General features: G+C 32.3%; 4 protein-coding genes and 1 long non-coding RNA gene across 16 annotated transcripts in view; 2 read left to right on the forward strand and 3 right to left on the reverse strand.

Moving 5' to 3' along the window:
* The window catches only part of LOC124956333 (syndetin), a 4,972-nt gene extending 462 nt beyond the window's left edge, over positions 1-4,510 (reverse strand). The window contains exons 1-9 of one of the 4 annotated variants that reach the window (XM_047512009.1): positions 3,939-4,509; positions 3,236-3,748; positions 2,442-3,124; positions 1,983-2,361; positions 1,644-1,910; positions 1,080-1,553; positions 849-985; positions 527-719; positions 286-461 (exon numbers count right to left, since the gene is read on the reverse strand). In XM_047512009.1, coding sequence (XP_047367965.1) covers positions 348-461; positions 527-719; positions 849-985; positions 1,080-1,553; positions 1,644-1,910; positions 1,983-2,361; positions 2,442-3,124; positions 3,236-3,748; positions 3,939-3,983 — 2,805 coding nt within the window. In that variant the 5' untranslated portion in view covers positions 3,984-4,509 and the 3' untranslated portion in view covers positions 286-347. Of the gene's footprint in view, positions 1-285; positions 462-526; positions 720-788; positions 986-1,079; positions 1,554-1,643; positions 1,911-1,982; positions 2,362-2,441; positions 3,125-3,235; positions 3,749-3,938 lie in introns of those variants that run through there. The other 3 variants (XM_047512010.1, XM_047512012.1, XM_047512013.1) reach the window with 3 other exon arrangements.
* An 834-nt stretch (positions 4,511-5,344) lies between these two features.
* LOC124956336 (IDLSRF-like peptide) lies at positions 5,345-11,442 on the forward strand. Its single transcript, XM_047512024.1, has 4 exons — positions 5,345-6,111; positions 6,362-6,493; positions 7,693-7,845; positions 7,967-11,442. Exons 1-4 carry the CDS (start codon positions 5,982-5,984, stop codon positions 8,158-8,160), a joined length of 609 nt encoding a protein of 202 aa, XP_047367980.1. The 5' UTR covers positions 5,345-5,981; the 3' UTR covers positions 8,161-11,442.
* Positions 11,243-18,229, reverse strand: LOC124956335 (NF-kappa-B-repressing factor). Of its 4 annotated transcripts, XM_047512020.1 has the most exons (10): positions 15,951-18,220; positions 14,554-14,793; positions 14,231-14,480; positions 13,869-14,129; positions 13,643-13,791; positions 13,237-13,465; positions 13,005-13,131; positions 12,744-12,916; positions 12,499-12,672; positions 11,243-12,391 (listed from the first exon to the last, which is right to left on the reverse strand). In XM_047512020.1, exons 4-10 carry the CDS (start codon positions 14,036-14,038, stop codon positions 12,229-12,231), a joined length of 1,185 nt encoding a protein of 394 aa, XP_047367976.1. In that variant the 5' UTR covers positions 14,039-14,129; positions 14,231-14,480; positions 14,554-14,793; positions 15,951-18,220; the 3' UTR covers positions 11,243-12,228. The 4 variants fall into 4 exon arrangements, with proteins under 4 accessions (XP_047367976.1, XP_047367975.1, XP_047367979.1 ...); XM_047512019.1 differs by having other exon boundaries at positions 14,554-18,220; XM_047512022.1 differs by having other exon boundaries at positions 12,299-12,422; positions 14,554-18,229.
* LOC124956332 (formin-2-like) lies at positions 14,703-22,975 on the forward strand. 4 transcript variants are annotated; one of them, XM_047512007.1, is made up of 12 exons: positions 14,703-15,475; positions 15,545-16,614; positions 16,721-16,973; positions 17,046-17,213; positions 17,535-17,735; positions 18,916-19,085; positions 19,468-21,064; positions 21,152-21,252; positions 21,315-21,599; positions 21,695-22,232; positions 22,331-22,584; positions 22,694-22,975. In XM_047512007.1, exons 2-12 carry the CDS (start codon positions 16,216-16,218, stop codon positions 22,859-22,861), a joined length of 4,134 nt encoding a protein of 1,377 aa, XP_047367963.1. In that variant the 5' UTR covers positions 14,703-15,475; positions 15,545-16,215; the 3' UTR covers positions 22,862-22,975. The 4 variants fall into 4 exon arrangements, with proteins under 4 accessions (XP_047367963.1, XP_047367961.1, XP_047367964.1 ...); XM_047512005.1 differs by having other exon boundaries at positions 16,721-17,213; XM_047512008.1 differs by having other exon boundaries at positions 16,721-17,213; positions 19,468-20,899.
* Positions 20,960-23,279, reverse strand: LOC124956338. 3 transcript variants are annotated; one of them, XR_007103214.1, is made up of 5 exons: positions 22,508-23,279; positions 22,320-22,420; positions 22,134-22,225; positions 21,167-21,247; positions 21,041-21,089 (listed from the first exon to the last, which is right to left on the reverse strand). It is a non-coding gene; the product is annotated as an uncharacterized LOC124956338 (long non-coding RNA). The 3 variants fall into 3 exon arrangements; XR_007103215.1 differs by having other exon boundaries at positions 20,960-21,084; positions 22,320-23,279; XR_007103213.1 differs by having other exon boundaries at positions 22,320-23,279.
* Between the last annotated feature and the right edge of the window lie 574 nt (positions 23,280-23,853).

Below are 23,853 nucleotides of genomic sequence, written 5' to 3' on the forward strand. Positions count from 1 at the left end.
TCATTTTAAACATTAATGTTGGAATAATAAAAGCTATTCTACACATTTATATACTAAAAAAGTGCCTTTAGTTAATCAAATTTACTGTAAAAATAATTATGCGTTAAATGTATTCATCAAATTCATAATGAAGTAAAACAATTTAAGATTTAATATATCGTATTTTCGAGAATAATCATTCTTAGTAATTACTAAAGATATTTTATATATATATATATATATATATATATATATATATATATATAAAATCTATATATATGTATGTATATATAGATGATATTATACCTTTTTTAAATAATCTCTATTTCAACAAAATCTTGCGCCGTACTATAATGTATTATTTGATGCTATCTACAAGGTCTTTGTTCATTATCTACACTGGCAATTAAGCGCTGACGTGTTTTTTTGTTATTTTGACAGGCTGAAGAAATCAATCCTATTAAATGTTTTACTGAGTATTCCTAAAAATAAGACAATTATATAAATATAAAATAATAACATTTACAAAATAAATGCTTTGAACTACCTTATGCTCTTTGATCCATTCTTCCAAACTATTTTCTGGATAATAATAAGCTTTAATATACGATTCTACATAATTTTTATGTGGCATTGGTTTCAAAGTTGATGATAATTCTTCAAACTTTGATTTTAATTGCGTAAAATCAAGTTGCATTAATGCTCTTCCTCCATTCGTGCACTTTTTTGCACTGGAGAAGCTATAAGAAAGAACATTATTATGTAATGTAGTTTACTGAATAATATAAAATAATATTATACATATTTACAATTTATTTATATGTTTATCATTTAATTTGCCACATCAGAAAACATAAAATGGCACATACATATATTGTACATACCCTTCTACCAAAGTATGCGTAATTAAATGTGCAACATTTTCCCATATAGAAGCATGAACTTCATCAGACAGAGGAATAAAGTTTGCGATGTTATTTAATTTTTTATTTAATATATTTATCTCCTAGACCAAATATAAATAAAAATAAGTAAAAGATATAAATTGAAATGCCAATGTTATGATACATGGATACTTTATGATATTGCAATGAGTGTACCTCCAATAAAGTATCAATATAATTACTATGCTGAGACATGACATCTGTTACTTCCCAATTGACTTTATTCATTAAATTTAAAATATTGGCAATATCAAATGCTTGAGATACTACTGCCATATAAACAGGTTTTCTTAAATCTGTAGTACATACAATTGTATGTGCATAAAAATGATGTAAAAATCCTCTTTGTGGACTACTCCCAAGGAGATGCTCTAAATAAGGTTTTAGGTTTTCATACTGTTGTCCTAAAAATATTAATGATTCAACAGCTACAATACGTTCAGTTAATCCATAAAGGTTTTCAGGTTGTGTCAAAGTTACGCTAGAAGACAAATGTGGCTGCCTCACTTTATTATTACAATTTGAATTTGTATTATCATCTGTATCATTTTCATTAATTATTAAGTTGTCTTTTATGCGATTAAGTAATAATTTTAAGCGTGGACTATACATAGATTCACTGTTTATTTGCTGAAATAATAGTAAGATACATGTTTATTATCAAATTATTGTATTAAACGATAAAAAAATAGATTATAAAATTGGATAAAATATACTCACAAGATCAGCAGTGAAAAATAAATGCACTGTGTAGAAATAAATTTCAAAAAATTGGATCATACTTTGTATAACTGCAACTGCAATTGATCTTAAGAGCCTTGACGTTTGCAAATATTTTCCACACACTCTCAAAATGGTTAAAGTTGTATTTGTGACCATTGGTCCACTGTGTTTATGTTTATACTTCTTTTTATTTACTTTGGTATGTTCTGATTCATCAACATATTCGCGTTTTAATTCATCATCATCAGAATCATCAGAAAAATCCTAAACAATTGTATAACTATCATAATATTCCAGTGAAATATTAATTAAAAAATATTTCCTAATTTCACAGACCTCATTATGAGCTAAAATATCTTCTTCCATAGTGTCATCAAGTCCAACAGTAAAAGGTGATGTACCATATTCTAGATACTTTTGTAACAACAATTCTATGCCTACAGGAGCTTCAATTTCACTCGTGATAGAAGTGTCCAAACCATTGCATACTTTAGATTTGTTTAATATAGGTTTTAAACTTTTGAATTCTTGCAATTCAGTTGCAACAAAATCTGGTTTCACAGGACACAATTCCCATCCGTCATATTCAAGAAATATTCGAAGTTCATCCAAACGAGATATATTATAATGTGAAAGATATAATAGAGATTGTTTTTTCATAGATTCTTGCAATCTTCCAAATTTATAACCGGACAATTCTCCGAGTTCCATTAAACTATAACAAGGACAATTTTTATAAGGTATCATGTACCTTAAAAAAGTTATTATACATATAAAAGATAAATATTTAATTACCGATTAACTATTCCTAAGACATGTACAAACTGTTCGAATTTAATATATACCAAGTCAGCATTTGATAAATACATTGATATTTGTGCTTCTACTTCTGACCACATTCGCATAATACTATTTTCTAACTTATGCTTGACATATTGATTACTAAACATTTTTTCAAAATCTTTTTCATCTGAATTACTTTTTTTACTATCTTCATGTTTATTATGCCAACAAATAACTCTGCAATAGGAGATCAGTATGTTCCATAGTGACGTACAAAGTTCTATTAAGCAAGCAACACATCTATCTTTTGGTACAGATTGACATAGTTGTATATAATGTCTCTGTGTATCCTTTTCAGTGTATGAACGAATAACAGCAGATGCTGTATTATGAATGGCAGCAGTAAAATGCAAATTCATTTGATCCACTGCTGTTTGGGTTTTTCCTAATAACATATAAGCTTCTTGTATAGAAGTATATACAGTATTATCAAAGTCTGTACACATTTTAGAAAGAGTATCATCTAAAGTCCTTTCAGTTTGTTCCAAAATGTCTTGTAATTTTCCATTTAAAGCAGCAATGCATTTGAAGTGTTTGTATGTCTGAGCATCTCTTCGACATTTTAAAAGAAGGGAAATTGCGTCTGGATAATTTTTTTTACTCAGAAGTTCTTTGAGTTGATCTCCCATACGTTGCTAAAATAAACATAACCTAAAGCTGGTATACATTCTACAAATATATATATATATATATATATTTTTTTTTTTTTTTTAAATTCATCAACATCAAAATAAGGACATACTTACAAGACCTTTTATAGTATCTACATTTTTTAATAATTTTTCGATGACTTGACGTTTCTTATAATTCGCTAATATTCCCAAAATAGCTTTTGTAAACTGTTCCTTAGCTACTTTCAGATCCTTTCTTCCCATTCTACATATTGCTAACATATTCTGAAGTTGATCTTGTATAATTAAAATATTATCAAATTCTTCTTCACACGCGCTTTGTTTTTGCAGAATTAATTGCAATAATTTTTTGGACACAATTTGATGCTGTTGTTTAAGCTTCTTGTAACGTTTTTCTATATCCTTTGATTGGAATATTCTTGGTTGCTTTTCTAATTCATGTCTACTAGGATCAAAATCTTCATCTTTCCTAAAGTAAATATTTTCTATAGATTCCAATATCTCTTGATCAGGAACATGTTCACTTTCAATGGACTGTCCAGCTTCAGATTGTAAATCTTCATATTTCTGTAGTGGCGTTCCTAAGAAATCCTGATTTAAACCCATATAAGGAACTTTGGTTGTGTTCTATGAAAATGAATAAAAGTGATCAATCTATTAATCGATATTATAATATTATTAAAACCATATGTAAATGTAACCATTGAATATACAATTAACCTTAAATAGTTATACTAAAAGTATCGAATAAAATTCAAATAAATCTAATTTTATTAAAACATTATCTTATTATTGTCTAGATAAATTGAAATGATACCTGCTTATTAATAAAACTCAAGAATTTGTATTTCAAATCTTCCATGATGAAAACTTTTCATAGCAAAATGACAGATCCGTGTGTTTACTTGACAAACCATCGATGCATGTTTTAACTTGTTTCGCTTATTGTCAACGTAGACAACAGTGCTCTTCGAAATGAATTATGAATCACATTTTAAAAATAATCTCTTAATTATATTATAATCTTAGTCTATTAACGAATACACATTGCATCTTGTGATCACATAATACATTCCATTTGAATATACTATGTAATTCTAATCAAAGAACAATTCTATTCTTTTACATTTGACATTGGGTATTTTCCAAACGTAAACACGCGAGCAATAATTGGCTAGCAAAATCTTTCTTCTTTGTAAATAACGTTACTCAATTATCGAACATATATAGAAAGAAGTTCACGTATGGTTTTAGCCCAAAAATACAAATTACACAAAGATCACCATATTTTCTCGTTGATTATATTTATTTAAGTAACGTTAACATTCATTTATTCTAATAAATATGGTACTGTTAATTATGCGTAATATAAGGTAAAAGAGAAAATTTGATACGTACATTAGTTAGAGTAATAAAGATGGCAGTTCTATCGCATTCGTGATCCTCCGTCGATAATATCTATCGCGATAATTTTCATCAACAACCATATCTCGATGTTTATAAATTGTCAGTTATATACATTCAATATTTAATAATTCTAATATCATATCTATTGTGTATAATATTGAAATATTACAAATTATCTTAGTCATCGTTATTTCTCGAGATATGACAGAAAGTAATACGATATTAAAGAAAAACACTTAGCTTGATACAATATGCTCATTGAGAAAATATCCTATCCAGAAATATCGTCGCAATCGAAGGATCAACATTTGTGCATTAAATTATAATCGGACAAACGTGATCAGAGAAATTAAATTGGTGGAAAAGTACACCTCGCTGAGCGTGGGATTAAAAAGTAAACGAATAAAAGAAAGTTAGAGAAAAAGGTTCGACGATGGAGAAGGGGATATAAAAGAGGGGAATGCGATAGGAGGGAATTGGTATTTGGTAGAGAAGGCCCCATGGGATACACGTAGAGGAAAATAACAAGGTGTAGGAAGGGTAAAGGTAAATGAAAGGGAAGGGAAGGGAGAGACAGAGAAGAAGGGAAAGAGAAGAAATGGCGTGGCAGGGATACGAAATCGATGTTGGGTTGGAAGTGAACGACTAGGCGCAGCAGCGGTGCGTGGGTGTACCGGGGTAATCCTTCGATACCGAGGTTGTTGATTGGTCGAGTTTCTTGTAAGCTGCGCCACGATTGGTCGAAGACCCGCCATTGAATTTTCCCACCCTAAGAAGATGCGATATTTGACGTGCGATATGCGCCTCATCCCTTTCCGTGTCCGACGCAGGTGCGTCCATGCTAACCGTGTATCCTGTGTCACGCATCCCGACCCTTGACCAGACATTAAGCCAAAAAGGAAGGAGAAAGATGGAAGGTGGTTGGAGAGATAGAGACGAAAGGTCGAAAGGTGGGAGAGAGAGAGAAGGTGGAGTGTACTGAAGGAGGAGGAGACAGATATATATGTATATATATATATATATACACATAGTTTTATGTATATATACATATACATATAACTAGGATAGAATCGCAATCCAGAAGCAGCCAACCGACCGTTCTCAGTCGATCGTTGACAGCTGCGAGCGTCGCGCGACGAGCTCCAAGAGATACGACGACGTGTCGATAAAAGAAAAACAAGTCGGTATAGTGTTTGCGTTAACGATCGACGGCTTATAATCTATAATCCAATTAAAAAAACTTCGTAGATACGTAATTGAGGAGGAGGAGGAGTGAGGGAGGAAGTGGTAGAGTAAGTGGTGAAATAAAAAAATAAGAAAGAAAAGAGGAGGAACATAATTCTGTCAAGTGTGCCAACCCAGTAAGGTGGCGAAGCCATATTTGAAGGACCAGATTTAAACGTTGGACCTTCTGTCATTATATCTATTTGTTTAACATCATATCCTATCGAAAATGCCAAGCAGAGCTTCGTTCACGAGTTTGACCGCCCTCGGTCTCGGCCTCGCCCTGACGGTCTTTCCCTGTACCATTGTGGCGATCGATTTGAGCCGCTTTTATGGACATTTCAATTCGAAAAGTTCAGGTGAGAGTTTCCGCGGTTTAAAAAAATTCCCGCTCTTTTTTTTGCGTTTTTTTCTCCCCTTTTTTTTTTATTATATCACCCTCGACAACAACAAAAAAAAATATACATATATATATATATATATATATATATATATATATATATATATATATCGTTCAAATCTCTTTCCATATGTGAAATTTTAATCGAAATTAAATCATTACGGGATATCGCGCTTAACAAAGAAGTTTGCGAAACGTTTCTTTTTCAGACGACGCTTGTCATCCCTATGAACCATTTAAATGTCCTGGCGATGGTGCTTGCATCTCGATACAATATTTGTGCGACGGTGCGCCTGATTGTCGAAATGGTTATGACGAAGATACCAGACTTTGCACGGCAGGTGAGTAGTCTTATTTAATTCCTTATTTTTCGTCACTTCAATACGTTCAACTAGCTTTAAATCCCGAGATCGATCGTTCTCGTCGTAATTTTACGAGAGGGAGCGCCTTTTATACTTAAATACGTACATATGTCCATACGTGGATGGATATATATTATACATATACATATTACATACATATATTATACATGTAACGTATATTTTCTTTCCCAACAAGTAGATTCTCTTCTCTTTTTTAATCGCGCAAGTCGATTTTGTAAATTTAAGAATGGCGATCGATCGTCATTTTCTATTTATCTCTCTCTCTTTTTCTCTCTCTCTCTCCTTTACTTCCTTTCTCTTGCTATTTAAATTTCAAACGAATCGAGCAGCCGGCCAAAAATCGACCCTTGTTTGTCGCCGTCATTGTTACTCTTTAATAATCAAACGACGACGTTTCATCGCTAACAAGGCTACGCTACATTGCTCCTAACGACCGATCGAGCTCGAGAATAAGTGGATAAGTATTCTCTGGTTCGCTCGTACTTGCGACTCCGGTCTTCACGTCCTTCGTTAAATCTTCTTCACTCTCGATCATTCTTGTATGCAATTTAAAAGGAAGACGGGGGAAAAAAGAAAAAAAAAATAAAGAACTGAATAGCATTGATTGAAATAAAATGATGAAAAAATAATACATCAAAATTTTCATAAAATAATAATGACAAAATATTAATTATTATTATTAATTGCAAGCAATGTTAAAATATCCACAAGAATTTATTATCGTTGATAACGTTTCACGATCGATTAAGCACGATCACCGGAGATAATCCTAGAAAAGGATTGCCGCGGGAGCTAGCAAAAGCTTCCGGCACCGAACTTTGCTATGCGTTTATTATTATTCGTTAAGGGACACATAAGCGTTTGTTCTTGAACTCGATCGATCGGGTTGCTCGTGTTAGGAGCAACGTTACTCTTCGGTCATATTATCTTCGATAAAATATATCTCTTATTCGTCCGTTGATCACTATTCATCAAGATAAATAAATAAATAAAAAAGAAAAAAAAAAGAAAAAAAAAAGAAAAAAAAAAGAAAAGAAGACAAGAACCAAAGGAATACACTCGCAACGATATTTCGTTTGTACGAACTTTAAAAAATTGTCGAGGCGCGAAATCACAACGAATAAGTTCTTCAAATTCGTTCTATAAACTTTTTCTAGCTAAACGACCACCTGTAGAAGAGACCGCCAGTTTTCTTCAGTCATTACTGGCGAGTCACGGACCGAATTATCTCGAGAAGTTGTTCGGTAACAGAGCTCGAGACACCCTTAAACCACTCGGTGGTGTCGATAAAGTTGCCATAGCATTGTCTGGTAAATACAATATACAATTCTTTCGATGATAATAAAAATTATTAACTGACATATAATGTAACAATATTTTTGTTTCCTTATGTTTGTTTTCTTTTTTTTTTTTTTTTTTTTTTTCTTATAGAATCACAAACGATTGAAGATTTCGGTGCAGCACTTCACCTGATGCGGTCAGATTTGGAACACTTACGTTCGGTCTTCATGGCAGTGGAGAACGGTGATCTTGGTATGCTCAAATCACTTGGTATCAAGGATTCCGAACTAGGTGATGTTAAATTCTTCCTCGAGAAGCTCGTCAAGACTGGCTTCCTCGACTGAAAAGGCAACTATTATATCAAGGATAACGAAGTCGTCGCGACGAGGCACGATCCTATTGAAATTCTCTTCTCTTCGATAAAGAAAAACTTTAGGATCGTACGTGGTCGCGTCGCAGCCAATGATTTTTCTCATATTCTCTTCGACTACCTCGTTCCCTCTTTCGATCATTTTATATCGCTTTTATTGTTATTAGCAATTTCTCTATGTTTATGATTTCTTTTCTCTTTGAGAAAAGTTGTCGAGATGCTTCTTCTTATTCGCTTTTCTCTTTTCTTTCATTTCATTTCTCTCTCTCTCTTTCTCTCTCTCGTTCTTCTCTCCTTCCTTTGTACATATAATATTGATCACCCTCTATTATTCGATGTAATCGCAACGAATATTCGAGAGTATATGAAATGACGAACGGAAAATAGTTGAAGTTGAATTCGAAGATATGTTCGTGCCTACATTCTTCTTTTCTTCGCATACATCACGTATGTAAGTTCACGTTTTATTATGTAAGGAGGGTGCGTCGAATGATGGATGAAGATCTTTACTTTTCTTTCTTTTTTTTTTTTTCTTTTATTTTTTTTTCCTTTTCTTTTTTCTCGATTCATACTTTTATATATATTTGCTCGTTGCTCGACTTTTCCGATCATCGATATCAGCCGCAACCGAAGCTGTGCTTTGGTTGATTTAATTCGTTCTACAAACATTATCAAAACGAATGAATACCTTCTCATATATATATACATATATATATACATATATATATACATATATATATATATATATATATATATATACACGCATATAATGCCGCACGCGTTTGTCGTCTTGTAAAGTCTGTTGTCACGTTTCGTTATGCGTTAAAAATACATATATGGCACGATACGACATTGTAGCCGCGTCCTATGTACGAATAACGTTCTTCATTTGTTGACAATGAGTTGTTACTGCTGGAACAGTACGATGTCCGTACCAAATTTATTTTAAGAGCCAGAGTAGAATTACGAAATATTTTGCTTGATGTCAAGTATGTTATTGAGGATACGTTTTATCTTATTTGGATGAAGTATATTCTCAGTAAAATGATGCATGTATGTATGTATGTTTGTACGCGAGCGCGTCCACGTTTGAAAGAGAAAAAAAGGTGCAGAGAAAGAGAGAGAGAGAGAGAGAGAGAGAGAGAGAGAGAGAGAGAGAGAGAGAGAGATGAAGTAAAAATCTATGAAACGTTTATTTGAAAATGATCTCTCTCATCTCTGCAGTATAATTGCGATGGTAGTAGACGATAGCTATCGTATGTTTAGATCGAATTTTTGCTTGAAAGTGGGTACAAAAATCGAACATCGTACGCGTTTATTATTCAGGGTACGACAGGAGTTTATTTTAAGGAAAAGGAGAAGGAAGTGTATAAAGTGCTACCGTACTAATATTTTCACTACGGTAAATGGAAAAAAAATACATATCACTATAAACATATCACTAATGTAAACGCGAACGAATTCTCTCGAAAAATCGTTTTCCATATCGTACGACTGTTTACCGATTAATCCGTTGAAGTTTCTCGCGATCGATCGATCGGACGTGTTTCCTTTTTATTTACAATTCGAATGATACGTCAATCATATATATATGGAATATATATATATATACATACATATATACAATAGTTCCAAACGCAAAGCTCCTTCCTGAAGGCAGATCGTACATAAGTCCTTGATAAAGATTGACAAATAAATGAAAAAAAAAAGAAGAAAGAACAAAATTAATCATCAAAAGAAAACAAATATATATATATATATATATATAAAAAATAATAAAAAGAAATGCTTAGTAAATATTTGAGACCGTATATACATATATGAAAACGTGTGAATATATTTTTCGGGAGAATTCTTTTCAACGATAACGTATTTACTTATTAAGCGTATCTTCTAGTCAAACAGTCGACATATCTTTCACGTAAAATAAGTAATTACGTATGTATAATTACGTACATATTATATTGAAAGAGTCACTTTTATCAGATAGTAGATATAATATTTTGGTATAAAAATATAATATATTCCCTCCAGATGTCAATTACGGTCCAAAGTAGGGCCTGGACCGAGGACAAAATCCGAGGGAACTTGTGTGTTATATTATAATGATGATGTGTATATCGGAGGGTCAAGGTGCTCCGACTCTCCGCTAATGTGTGCCTTGACCCTTTGACCCGACTTCGATGTAAATCATAATTCCCTGAAGCTACCTATTTCCCATATCCAAACTCTTATCTAAACTTGAAATCGATACGTAATGTCTTGAATAGCCACATGCCATAATTGATAAATTCGTTTGAACATTACAAATGCACGTGCCATCGTAATGAATCGACGAGAAAAATGATCCTTCTATTCTTTTTTTTTCTTTTTTATTCTTTTAAATTCAAATCAAAATCGATGTAAATGTTTTGTCTTCTCTACATTATTTCGATCCGTAATAACGACAGATGCGTGAATGGTTGATTTATTCAACATATATTTCTATTTCCACGAATGATATATACGCGGTAGCACCTGGACCGATAAAATTTACTCTACAAATACACACACACAAACCCTTCTTTATTATTCGCTTTTTATATAAAATGGCACGGTATTCGCATTAGCGATGTGCATAATTTAATCGGATAAAAGCAAATATGTATACATGGAAACGCATGTAATATTTATCAGATTTCAATAACTTTGTTAAATCAAACTATCTATATGTCGTATACGAGCCTCATTGTTTCGAATCGATTGAATATAGAGCGCAATACGTTTATGTGCGTCGAATGCGATTAAAAAAAAGAAAAAGAAAAAAAAAAAAAGAAAAAGAAAAAAAAAAAGTAAAAGTATCAAATGTGCACACTATAAGTCGAGTCTATATTATTTTTTCAATTTTAAATTGTTCTACTGCCAAAGAATTCTTCTTATTATACGGCATCTGTGGCATATCGTACACTTTAAGCGATTTTGCTTCTTAAATTTTTTGTACTTCCATTAATTGAATATAATATTATTCATGAAAATAATTTTAGCGCGCAATGGGTATTGAATAAAGTGAACGTTCCTTCAGTTTTACTTGACAGTTCTATTACACACACCCGGCACGTCAATTGCACATCAACGTGGCGATTATTACAAATTGTCGATAATAACATTTTTCATTTATTCTTTTTATTATCTTCGATATATATCGTCCTTATAAACTCCTGGGAATTAGTAATGTAAAATCATAATATAAAATAAAAATTTTAATCTTTAAGCATCATTATTTGGAAACTTATTTTTAAAACACAATATATTTATACACACATACATATATATATATATATATATATATGTGTATGTATATATATATATATGTATGTATATGTTTTAATTTTAATATTTTTAATAGCAAATATGTTTAATAATACATTTATAATGAAAAAGGTTCCTTTTAAAGGAAATTCATTATTTACATAGTAAACTAGAATCGAGAGAGATATTTATGATTAATGTTCGCGTTTAAACATTTATTTTTTATAGATATTAGCAGAGTTTTGTTTCTCAAGATTGCTTATGTTTTAACAAATGACATTGTAATGAAAATAATGCTAAAGAATATAGCAAATCACTAAGAAAAATTATACTTATATTTTCTACCAATCATTATCCTTATTAATTTTACTTATGTATATATATATATCTATATATCTATATATCTATATATCTATATATCTATAATATAGACGACTTATTTACACATTATTTGATTTCTAAATTAATTTCGTATAATTTTAATGATATATTAAAAATAATGATCATATTATCAAGAAATATGCAATTAATGCATATATATAAATATGTCATCTTTTGTACAATTGTTTTTATAAAAATATTAATAGGTACTGCTCCTGAAAATGCAATATGATGAATAATCTAACTCGGAGAGATACAGAGGACATTATTTTGTGTTTACACTTACTTATTAGATACCTATAAGTATATCAATGTCATTTAATATTGCTCTATAAGACTGGAAAATCTCTCTTAAATATATTTGCAATTGGTCCTAAATAGAGCTTGGTTTTATAAGCTCATATTTATCAGTGCTTCCACCGAGAGTTTTTAATTCGATTACTAAATCCCTTATATCAACTTTACGAGATATGACTAATTTTCTTTGATCTTTTGGACCATAACTATGTGATTTTAGGCCCATTTGTCGTGCAAGTCTACAAGAAAAAATATAAAGGTATATCAATTCTTTTAAAAGTATATAAAAAAGTATTTGTTTGGACATATATTTTTATATAGAATGAACTCGATAAAATTTACTTACTTATGTATTACTGTTCTTTCTTCATTTGAGAATTCTGGGGAGAATACTAAATCAGTTTTCATATCACCCATCAGATATTTTTTCAGTATATCTCTACATTTTAATTCTAATTCGCGTAAATTCGAAGCTTTTACTTTTAATCCTAAACCCTCTCGACTAACTTGTTGTTTAACACTGTAAGTTTTTATAAATGTTTATTTTTATATGTTTGAAGCTATTTAAAACTAATAAGATTATTTGCTTACATAACTGGCTCGACAATTCCTTGCTGAGATTTTCCAAGTCCTCCGCCTGTCCAACCCATAAGTTTCATCAATCTTTTTCCAATATTATCATCAGAAATAGAATCATGAGATGATGTATTTTGCAGCATTGATGTTGTTGTTACATTTGCTTCTTCAATAAAATTATGTTTAATCTATAAATACAATAATTTGCAACAAAAATTATATATATATATATATATATTAGATTATTTAAATACATAATATTATCAATATACTAACTTTGATAGTATAATAATATTTTTGTAGTTCACGCAAGCCTATGACTGATGCTTCTTTCTTGGCTAGTTTCTGATTTGTGCCATAAGATTCCGCGAGTTGTTTTGCATTAATTAAAATAATGCATTGCCTATAACATATATATAATATGTTATTAATAAGAAAACAAATCTAATATTATTTAGATTATCTGTATTTTATGTATTTATCATTTCTTTCAAATTAATATACTTACCACTTATTCATGTTAGTTTTATTAATTTTCCATTCTATATTGCCACCAGAAACATTAACTGCACAAGCAAGTATCGTTTGTGGTAAATCACCCGGTCTTTCTACTAATACTATATCTCCAAATGGAGATTCGTCTAATTTAATTTTTTTAGCAGGTACGTTTTCTATCTTGTTTTCATTTTTAATTGAACTCGGAACGTTTGTACATGTGTCTGTCTTCCCTGTGCTACCTGGTAATGGATTATTAAATCCTATAACATTAAACTGTGTTTGATTACATAAATGTAGACTATATATATGTAGATATATATATATATATATATATATATATAATGAACATACATAAATATATATATTCACTTGCTTATACAGTATGAAGGAATTATATTAAAACTTGATAAACTCACAGTTTTTGGATGTACCTTGTGCCTTTGTACGGGCAGCATCTGATCCTTTGACAAATGTTCTTTGTAATTTGTTTTTCTTTCTTTCCCTATATTCGCAGACAACATCTTGAGCTAATTCTGATATCAAATGCATAGTTTCTTTTGGATATCTATACATACAAAATTATGATGAATATTAAATCAAAAGTAAATGCATCCAAAAAATATCTATTAAATGATGGAATACCTGCAACCTAAAATTTCTACGTTGGTGAACGCTTGAGCTAAACAAAGTAATTCATCCTCTGGAAACTTATCTTTATGTGTTAAAAGAAATTTACGTCTTAATTCCCAATGTTCATCGGACTCATGCTCCGCTTTATATTGTTCAACGTCCCAATCTGTTGATGTATTCATCCTTCGATTTAGATATGTATACTAATTTAAGAGGTTAGTTTGTTGATCGAATACGTATTAATATATTTACACTGTACGCGTATTAATATTACTGAAACAAACATGAATAAATTAAATAAACTAATGAAATTAATATAATAAAATAATCTATTCGATATTGAAATAAGTTCTAAAATAATAAACGTAACTTACTAATCAAACAATAAATGAAGTACTTCGCGGTAGTATCTCCATTCTGATGCCATGTTGTATCAGGTGACGCTAGTGACGCAATTACATGTGTGCACCCTAGCAGTAAGTATTGGTACTAAATACGTGCGTACGCTATTCAAATTGTGAATGAATTAAATAACTCGTACACGTGTTCCGTACGTACTTTATATTTCATTCAGAAATAATATTCCAAGTTTCGATTCGATTCATTCGAATTTTATTGATTAAACTAAACAAATAAAATAAATGTTTTGATCGTATCAATCGAGTAAAATATTTCTTTTCAATATTTTTCTACTTACTTATTAGTTACACAATTATTTTTATCCTTTATTTATCATTGACGCTTATTCTGAAAATTCTGATTTTCCCGCTTTAACTTACAATAATCGAGCTATTGTATCTCGAAACTCGATTAGAGGAGACTGCGCTGTAAGAACAATCCATCGGCAGCGACATAGCAGTGGTGAACCTAAGCTCGTGTCGTGGCTTCTCACGCGAAACGGACGATATCGTGTCTCTCATAATTGCTGTTTGTGTTTCTAATTAAATCAACAACTTTAATTCTATATTTATCCCTCTAAAAATTAATACTTATAATTACAAATAATAACTCGGATAGATAAAATCATCCTGTATAAAAAAATCTTTCTACTCATTGGAGTATAAAGTTATTTAATAAATCATTATTAGCAATTTGTGTTATATTGTTCATGAATCGGAAGTTTCAACGAGGATAAAAATGACCGAAAAGAAGATTTTCAAATGTTTGTACAATCTCGTAAGATTATATCCCGGATCGAGACTTCATCGTATGAATCGATCACGTATAAAGCGATGACAATAAATGACGACTCTGGAAATATCAATAACGTACGACATATATATGTATGTACTTAATAAAAAATTGATCGAGTTTCGATTATTTCTCTACACTATATCAAGATAACAATGCGCAAAGTATAAGGAAGGAACTGTTAAATCAATTGCATACATATGATTCGAACGAGGGAGAAAACTGTTAGAGGAGGACAACCGGAAGAAGATAAACGTTTGAAACGACACGGATTCACCGGAGCGTCCTTGTAACACTATCAATTTCACAATAGACTATCGAGAAACAGGAGTAGGCCACATCGGATAGGAATAGACGACTCTCAGTCTCATGATTATTTTATCCTATCGAAATCTTGTTCGTGTATGAAAGATGTAAACCAGTACACGGTGAGTTTAACTATTTTTTTTCTTTTTCTAAACAAATAATCCAATTGTTTTGTTTCTATAATTAATTAGATTCCTCATGTGACATCGATCTCGAGTTCGACCATTTTTGATCACCGAAAGAAATTTGTAAAAATTTACGATTTACGAAAAATGTCAATATCATAGGAAGAAATCAGATATTTATTGAAAAAAAAAGAAAATAAAAATAGTAAAAAAAATTTGTTGAGACAACATCACGTACGACCGTTCATATTTATTTGTCCTTCGAAACAAATAGAATGAGTCGAACGGAGAGTGTTAATATGAAGTGAAACACGAGCTTTATCATTTTAATCGAACATATTAATAATATCTTTATCCAGATTCTGCAAGAAAGTCTCTTAAATATTATGTATTTTACGAAAAGATTTAAGAGTTCACAGAGAAGTTCCTTGTTAATGAAAGAACGTACTGCAAGTGACAGGATCTGATCTACCTGAAAGAATACCGATGAAAAAGGGATCTTCTTGTTTTTCTTTCTCCTGGATTTTCTTTTGATAAAACCTTGTCACCCTTTAGAAATCCCAATAATAAAAGGAGAACGAGATCAGTATGAAAGAATTTCCTTTTCTCTTCTAAGAGCGCGATCCTTCTTCTTTTTCTTCTTTTTCTTCTTCTTCTTCTTTCTTAAAAATTCTCGACTTTAACACAGCGTTCTGTCAGACACGAAATTTGTCTCGATTATCGACCGGACCGGGCAAATGCATCGGCCACAGGACGCAGTCGCGGCTCAGGCGCGGCCTTGGGCGCCGAAGCTGCGCGACTTTTCTCGCCGCTGGATCGAGTCCCTGAGAGCTCTCTACGGGGAAAACGGTGCTTCCTCGGTGTCAACCATCCGTAATCTCATGGGTAATTTACAAAGTGATGGTAAGAAGAAAGGGAAGAAGGTAAGGGATGCTGCGAATGTTACATATCCGAGCGTGGACGTTCCTGAATTTTCTGAGATAACAAAAATCGAAGGAAGGAAAAATTCAAAGAGTTTAGAAGATGTGGCTAGCTTCGAGATCGGCAAGAGCGCACATATATATAAATCTTCCATTGAGAAGTTACAAACTCCAGCTAAAAGACAAGCACCTAAACCACCGATAGTGACAACTGAGGTTGGTGCTATCGATCTATTTTAATAATTTAGAAAATATTTATCACAATCATAAGAAATTTATTAAACGATTAGAAATCATTTTCAATCATATCGATATTTTACAGGTCGAAAAGACAACGCCCGATGTGAAACCAAGTTCACTATCTCAACATCATGGGGAATCATCAGCTACAAATATTTCTCATGATGTTGAGCACGAGACGATCGATAAAACACCTAGTGGAATGTCTACTATCATCAATGGAACAGTCTCAACATCGAAAGAACCGATTATTGGGGCTAACACAACACCGGTGAACCTAACGAACCCCTCATCGACGTTGCTGGTCACCGACTCCTGGCGTCTCGCCAATAAAGGTTTGCTAGTAGCCGAGATATCTGCACCGCTCAGTCAGGAATCTTCCAGTGACAGTGTCTTTACCGATCCAGAGGAAGCTCTATTACCTGCGGAAACGCAATGCGCTTCTATCACTCCATCTTCGACGGATATATTGGTGGCTTCTGTCTCATCGCGCGAAGATCACAGCGATAAAAGATCACCATTTGCTGTCCTAAGGCATAAGAAGATACAATTACCACCTACACCCTCGCAACTAAGTAAGGATCTGATTGATTTTTCTCATTCTATTATGATTTATTAAAATTAATTTTATTAAACGATCGATTTTCCTTCGATTAGATCTGAAAATGAACGAGGAAGTTTCGAATTAAACGTACTTGCTTGTTACCTAATATCATTCTTATCATCAACAGCTTAAATGTTTGATTTGTGTGTTGTAAAAATACTTATCTCTTCAATTACGTATGATCACTTTTCACAAGTCACGATGTTTCCTTGCGAAAGTTCAATACTCTCTCTTTGTCTCAAAATTTTCACATACTCATCTCATCGTAAATAATAATTTTTATTATTTCCAGACATCTCGCAATCGCCGGCCAGTGATACTAGAAAGACACCACATAGAAGACACACCATGTATGAAACTTCACCTGAAAGTCAAGTACTTAGAAGAGTAGCAAATTTGGTTTTAGATCGTGCTAGTCTTGAATCTAAAAACAACGAAAATGCCAAAGTTATACCACGCAAGCTCGATTATGGCCTTTATAGTAAATTCGAAGGTGAGTAGAAATTAAATATGATCATAATTAATTTGGGATATATTTTGAATTGAGTCATTCTTCCGAGGAACAAAAAGAGATTCTGATTATAGAAAAAAAGATTAGATATATTTGATTGGCTAAAAATAACATTTGATATATAAAATCATTTGTTTCGACGCGATCATAATTCAACGTTTATGTCAATTATGTTTATATACGATCAAAATTAGAAAAATTCTCATATCATTTTATAAGAAAAAAAGAATGATCCAGAGAACAGCAATCGGACGATTAACTTTTATGAATAACTCGAGAGGCGTAGATCATGTTGAAAGCATGTTACTGTGTATGTGTGTTGAACGATAATGAAAGCAGACGCGTTTACACTGATAAGAGAGACACAGAGGTTTCTCGTTGAAACCTCTTTTTAGTTTTCTATTGGAATTCGGTCGATTGTTTAGCGCTATGCGAAATGTCGAGCAAGTATTTTTGACGTTGACAGTTGGCTGGATGACAGAAGTGTGATATTATCGCAGTGTGCTTGTCATTTTTTATTGAATTTTTCCATTAAAAGTGATGTCTCATGAACGACGAGATCAGAGTCGATCGATTTCACTTTCTCTTTATATATATATATATATATATATATATATATATATATGTGTATATATATATATATATATATATATATGTGTATATATATTTTTTTTTTGTTCTCTATCAATCAACATAGGGAAAGTTGAATTTATCTGACGATCCGTATTAATTAATATCAATAATTATACCTCATTTTACACTTTGTTATTTAGATTGAAATTATTTATATTTAGAACGCAAAAGAATTAATAATTATATGCGAGTTGTTTTTTGGAGTCAACAAATTGCGTATATTAAAAAAAAAAAAAAAAAAAAAGAAAAGAAAAAAGAATTCTCATATTTTAAATAATATGATTATGCGAAAAATATGAATTTTATAGCAGTACAATAATAAATCACGAGAAAGAAAGAGGAGAAAGAGACCTACGTGATAAAAGCTTGCATTCGCTTGTACACGTGCACAATGATAACTCGTTCACACGTTTTCCCCTAACACTATGATATTTTTACTTTCGTTAAATCTTTCACACAAAGATCAAGAAAGAATGTGTTATCACGAACGATCTTCAAGGTTTCTAATTTTTTTTGTACATTTTTTCAGGATTACGTTTGATAGAAGTACTGACGTCTGAGTTACCAGAACATTTAAAATCTCAATTGACAGATGCGGAACGTGAAAAACTTGATTTGGCTTTTTATTCTCGTTTAGTATCAACCGGTCTTCTTCGATCATTTACAGATAAAGATAGCACAAGTAATATTTCACATACGGTAAGTATCATTAGATGAATATTTACATATGATTATTTTAATAAGTTTTACACGAATAGAAAGTTATGAATAGCGATACGAGAAGCTGCTTCACCTGACAAGTGAACGGTGACGTCGAATGACGAAATCTATCGCATATTTATCGATCTCCTTCAACCATCGAAAATTCCAGGATAAAGTAAGAATTTTAATCTCGCAACCTTGTCACCGTGGCTTTTAACCTTTATATCATATTCATTCCCACTTCTACGATTATCAGAGAGAGTTGAATATAATTTATAATTTCTTTTTTAGATACTATAGACTCTATATATATATATCATAAACACAACAGTTAAAATTAGATATGTCTTCGATTAACAAGATTACAAATTTGCCGCAGGTATCTTCTGGTAATCATCGAAATCAATACGATACGTTGTCCCCGCCATATTCTACCGAATCTTTGAAACGATTTAAAACGAAGGAGGATATCGAAAGATTGGAAAAGGAATTGATCGATCTAAGGAACGAGATCGAAAGATTAAGAAAACAAAATAAGGATGTATCTACGATGGCACAGGACAAGTGTGTTCAAACATCTCCAAAAAGTGTATCACCGACCGGTACAAGTGCAAGTTCGCCTTCATCGAACGATTACAAAAGTGCATCAGCAGCAACGAGTGTTAGCGACGGAGAGAGAGTCACGGTGATCTCTCTCGACAGTTCGCCCGTTTTGCCTAACAAATCTGTCGTCTCTAGCCAATCGAAAGAATCTAAAGAAGAACCTGAAATAACTAATTTACGAATGTTATTAAAAGATGAGAGATCGAAGATCCAAATTTCTACTCAAAATTCACTTTCACCGAATAATGAAGATACTAAAAATCGGGAGAATGATTTATCTCGCACTGTCATTGGAGAAATCGTAGCTGAAACATCTAAAGGAAAGATGTCTGTTAAAAAAGAAACAGTTGAATTATCCAAAACCGAATTATCCTCGTCAGTTCCTACCGTCAAAAGTGTCGAAAAAGCGGGTTTAGTGAATGGAAAAATGCAAGAAGATATATCACAGACTTGTTCTTCTCCACCAGCTCCAGCTCCACCTCCTCCTCCTCCTCCTCCCCCTCCAATACCACCATCACCATCTCCGTTACTTTCGATAGTAACAGAATCTAGTATTAATTTTCAATCGAAACAAATTCCAGCGTTATTGGCCACGTGTATCTCACCACCACTACCATCTCCACCATCCTCGTTAGATTTACAAACTTTGTGTATACCTCCACCTCCACCTATGCCAAGTACTACACAAGTACAATTTTTACAACCACCACCGCCACCACCTCCAATCCCAGGACTGATAGAACAAACTTCTTTATCTTCAACACCACCGCCGCCACCATTACCACCACCGCTTATGTCTGGAATTATTGGACTTCCATCTCCTCCACGACCACCACCAATACCTGGAATTGTTGGATCACAACCTCCTCCACCACCACCAATGCCCGGAATGTCAGGGCCACCGCCACCTCCTCCTCCACCAATGCCTGGAATGTCAGGGCCACCGCCACCACCACCACCGCCAATGCCAGGCATGACTGGACCACCACCGCCACCGCCAATGCCAGGCATGACTGGACCACCACCACCACCACCACCGCCAATGCCAGGCATGACTGGACCACCACCACCACCACCACCACCGCCAATGCCAGGCATGACTGGACCACCACCACCACCACCACCACCACCACCAATGCCAGGAACATCTGGTCCTCCGCCACCACCAATGCCAGGAATAGCTGGACCACCACCACCACCAATGCCAGGTATGACTGGACCATCGCCACCTCCTCTATTTTCTACCTCGATCACGGGAGCAGGTCCTGGCTCAAATGCATCAGGACCACCGCCACCTCCACCACCACTCGCTTCTACTCCAACTCCTTTACCTGCTCCTCCTATCGGAGGCTGGAATCCTCCCAGCAGATCGAGTAAGTAATAAAGAAACGGACTATCCTAAACAAAATTGAGAGTATTAAGAACGGTTTATAAATCTTCATTTTTTTTTTTTCTTTCAGCATTGAGGAAACAACCTTTAAATCCTGTAGTACCAATGAAGCCACTCTATTGGACGAGGATTTTAGCACCGATGGCTGCTTGCAGCATAGGAGAGTCTACGGTAAAATTGAAATATTTCATAATAAACTAGATTTCGTTAATTTATTCGAATTAATTTCATAGACGTCTTTTTGGGCGGAATTAGAAGAAGAAAAAGATCTTGATATCACAGAATTTACAAATTTATTTTCACGCCAAGTCACTGAACGGAAACTTGCAAAAAAAGGAGAGGATGTAGCTAAGCCATCGAAAGTGCAACCAGCTAAAATACTTGATTCAAAACGATCGAAAACTGTTGGCATTTTGGAAAAAAGTTTACACGTAGATTTCACTGAAGTTGAAAATGCTGTTTATAATCTGGATACAAGTGTAATTAGTCTCGAAGCGCTACAACAAATTTACGAAGTTGTTAGTATAAATTTTGAACTTGATTATTGTTAAAATCAAAGTGTAGAAATTTATTTTCCCTTGCTTTTTTTTTAATTTCTTTCTTATTTTTACAGAGAGCTACAAAAAAAGAGTTAGACGAAATAATCGCCCACGAAGAAGTTAATTCAGAAGTTCCGCTGGATCGCCCAGAGATTTTTTTAAAACGATTAGCAGGAATAGATCACTTCAGTGAAAGAATGGCTTGTTTGGTGTTCCAATCCGAATTTCAAGATGCTATTTCATCTGTTTCGAGCAAATTAACGAATTTAAAGACAATTTGTGATTACTTGAACAATTCTAATTCACTAAAGAAGGTGATGGCACTTATATTAACTTTAGGAAATTATATGAATGGTGGTAACATGATGAGAGGACAAGCGGATGGCTTTCATTTGGAGATTCTTGACAAATTGAAGGATGTTAAGTCTAAAGTACCGGGTATTACTCTATTACATTTCATTGTAAAAGCACGATTAGCTCAGGAAAAGGATTGTAATTTTGATGAACCATTACCTTTGCCTGTACCTGAGCCAGCTGATATTAAAGCAGCTTCGACAATAAATTTTGAAGATATTACGAAGGAACTTCAAAGGCTAGACGATCAACTGAAAGGTAAATATTATTTTTTAATTTAATAAATAAATTCATTTCTTTTTTAAAAAAATAATGTCTTATTTGTTTCTCTTTAAATTTATTTACCTTGTTTTTAGCTTGCAAAACAAAATACGAAGCTGTGGTCGAATCAAATCCACCTAACGCACGAATATTTAAAGAAAATATGAACGCTTTCTTCACCAGTGCTACAACGGAATTAGAAAATGAAAATAAAGCATTAGTTGAGGCTAAAAAGAAATTTAAAACTGTTATGCAATTTTATCAATTCATACCTAAAGGTGCTACTTTGGACACAGCTGATCCTAATCAATTTTTTTCACTGTGGTTAAATTTCTGTCATGATTTCAAGGTAAGGTTTCAGGTATTGATCTTCAAATTGATGTAGAATAAAAAATGTTTTGTGTTTTCTAATTCACGGACTAATTCTTTCTTTGATGTCAATTTTTTTAAATTTGCAGGATATATGGAAGAAGGAACAGCAACGTCTAAGGAAAGAAAAAATGGAACAAGAGATTTGGAAGAGACTTGAAAGTAAGAGAAATGTTCAAAGAAAAAAATTAGATCCTCATGGATTAAAAGCTAGGATATTAAAAAAAGAAAAACTTTCAAAGAAGTATGACGCGTGATAATATCAATTAGATAAAAGGAAATTAATTAAATCGATATGAAATATCGGATAGAAAATTAAAAAAAAAGAAAAAGGAAAAAGAAAAAAAAGAAAAACGAATCATAAGAGAATATTAAAAATTAAATAATATATTAAATCAAAGATATAGTCGTATAAATATAATTTCAATTATGGCTCAAAAACAATTTCAAACGAAATCGATACTTTTTATTTTTGTTGAATAATTCGAATCGTCATATTTATAATCTATCTGTTATTTTCCGTTTTCTTTGTATAATCGTTTCGTCAAACATATTCCTATTTCTTTATTTAAATTATTTATATTCTGTCTTGATCAAGCATGTTAAATATTTATGTTTCTGTATATCAACTATTTATTAATATTATCTGTATTTTTTTATAATCATGATAAAATATGGGTTCCATTCAATATTTTCATTCGATTAATTAATTAAATAAATATATGAACTTTGTTAAAAATTTGTATATATATATTATATATATATATAAAAAAAAAAAAAAAAAAAAAAACAAAAGAAAAAAAACAAAATAAAAATAAAAAGTCGCATCGGTAAAATATCCGTCCCGATCTTGCGCTATAGAACGCTATAGATCTTTAATGCGTCTCTTCAACGATAAATAACACTATCTGGTTATTGATTTAATCATTGTTAATCATAATTCCAACGATTTATTATACGTTAATCTGCACATAGAGCTCGCGCCTAAACACCGTGTTAAGTTTTTCTTACGAATTTTATATAAATTGTTTATTGTAGAGAGAGATGAAGAATGTTTAATAAAAAAGAAAAAAAAAAAAAAAAGAAGAAAAAGAAAAAAAAAACTTTGTACATTTACAAGCGCTGATAAAATATTCATTTTTTTTCCTTCTTTACCATACCTACCTGCTATTATTTTGTTAACAAAAGTATATTAACAGTGTGTTTTAAATCGTTTAAATAACATTAAAGCTCTTAATTTATGTATATA

The sequence above is a fragment of the Vespa velutina genome, chromosome 21, assembly GCF_912470025.1.
Source record: "Vespa velutina chromosome 21, iVesVel2.1, whole genome shotgun sequence".
Classification (NCBI taxonomy): Eukaryota; Metazoa; Arthropoda; class Insecta; order Hymenoptera; family Vespidae; genus Vespa; species Vespa velutina.

Coding starts and splice junctions, on each gene's coding strand:
- LOC124956335 (XM_047512020.1), bottom strand. CDS start 14,038: ATGAATACATCAACAGATTGGGACGTTGAACAATATAAAGCGGAGCAT. Junction 13,132..13,236: donor AAAACTAACATGAATAAGTG/GTAAGTATATTA, acceptor TATATGTTATAG/GCAATGCATTATTTTAATTA. Junction 12,392..12,498: donor GAAAGAACAGTAATACATAA/GTAAGTAAATTT, acceptor TTTTTCTTGTAG/ACTTGCACGACAAATGGGCC.
- LOC124956336 (XM_047512024.1), top strand. CDS start 5,982: ATGCCAAGCAGAGCTTCGTTCACGAGTTTGACCGCCCTCGGTCTCGGC. Junction 6,494..7,692: donor TACCAGACTTTGCACGGCAG/GTGAGTAGTCTT, acceptor AACTTTTTCTAG/CTAAACGACCACCTGTAGAA. Junction 7,846..7,966: donor AGTTGCCATAGCATTGTCTG/GTAAATACAATA, acceptor TTTTTCTTATAG/AATCACAAACGATTGAAGAT.
- LOC124956332 (XM_047512005.1), top strand. CDS start 16,216: ATGCATCGGCCACAGGACGCAGTCGCGGCTCAGGCGCGGCCTTGGGCG. Junction 16,615..16,720: donor CACCGATAGTGACAACTGAG/GTTGGTGCTATC, acceptor GATATTTTACAG/GTCGAAAAGACAACGCCCGA. Junction 21,065..21,151: donor GAATCCTCCCAGCAGATCGA/GTAAGTAATAAA, acceptor TTTTTCTTTCAG/CATTGAGGAAACAACCTTTA.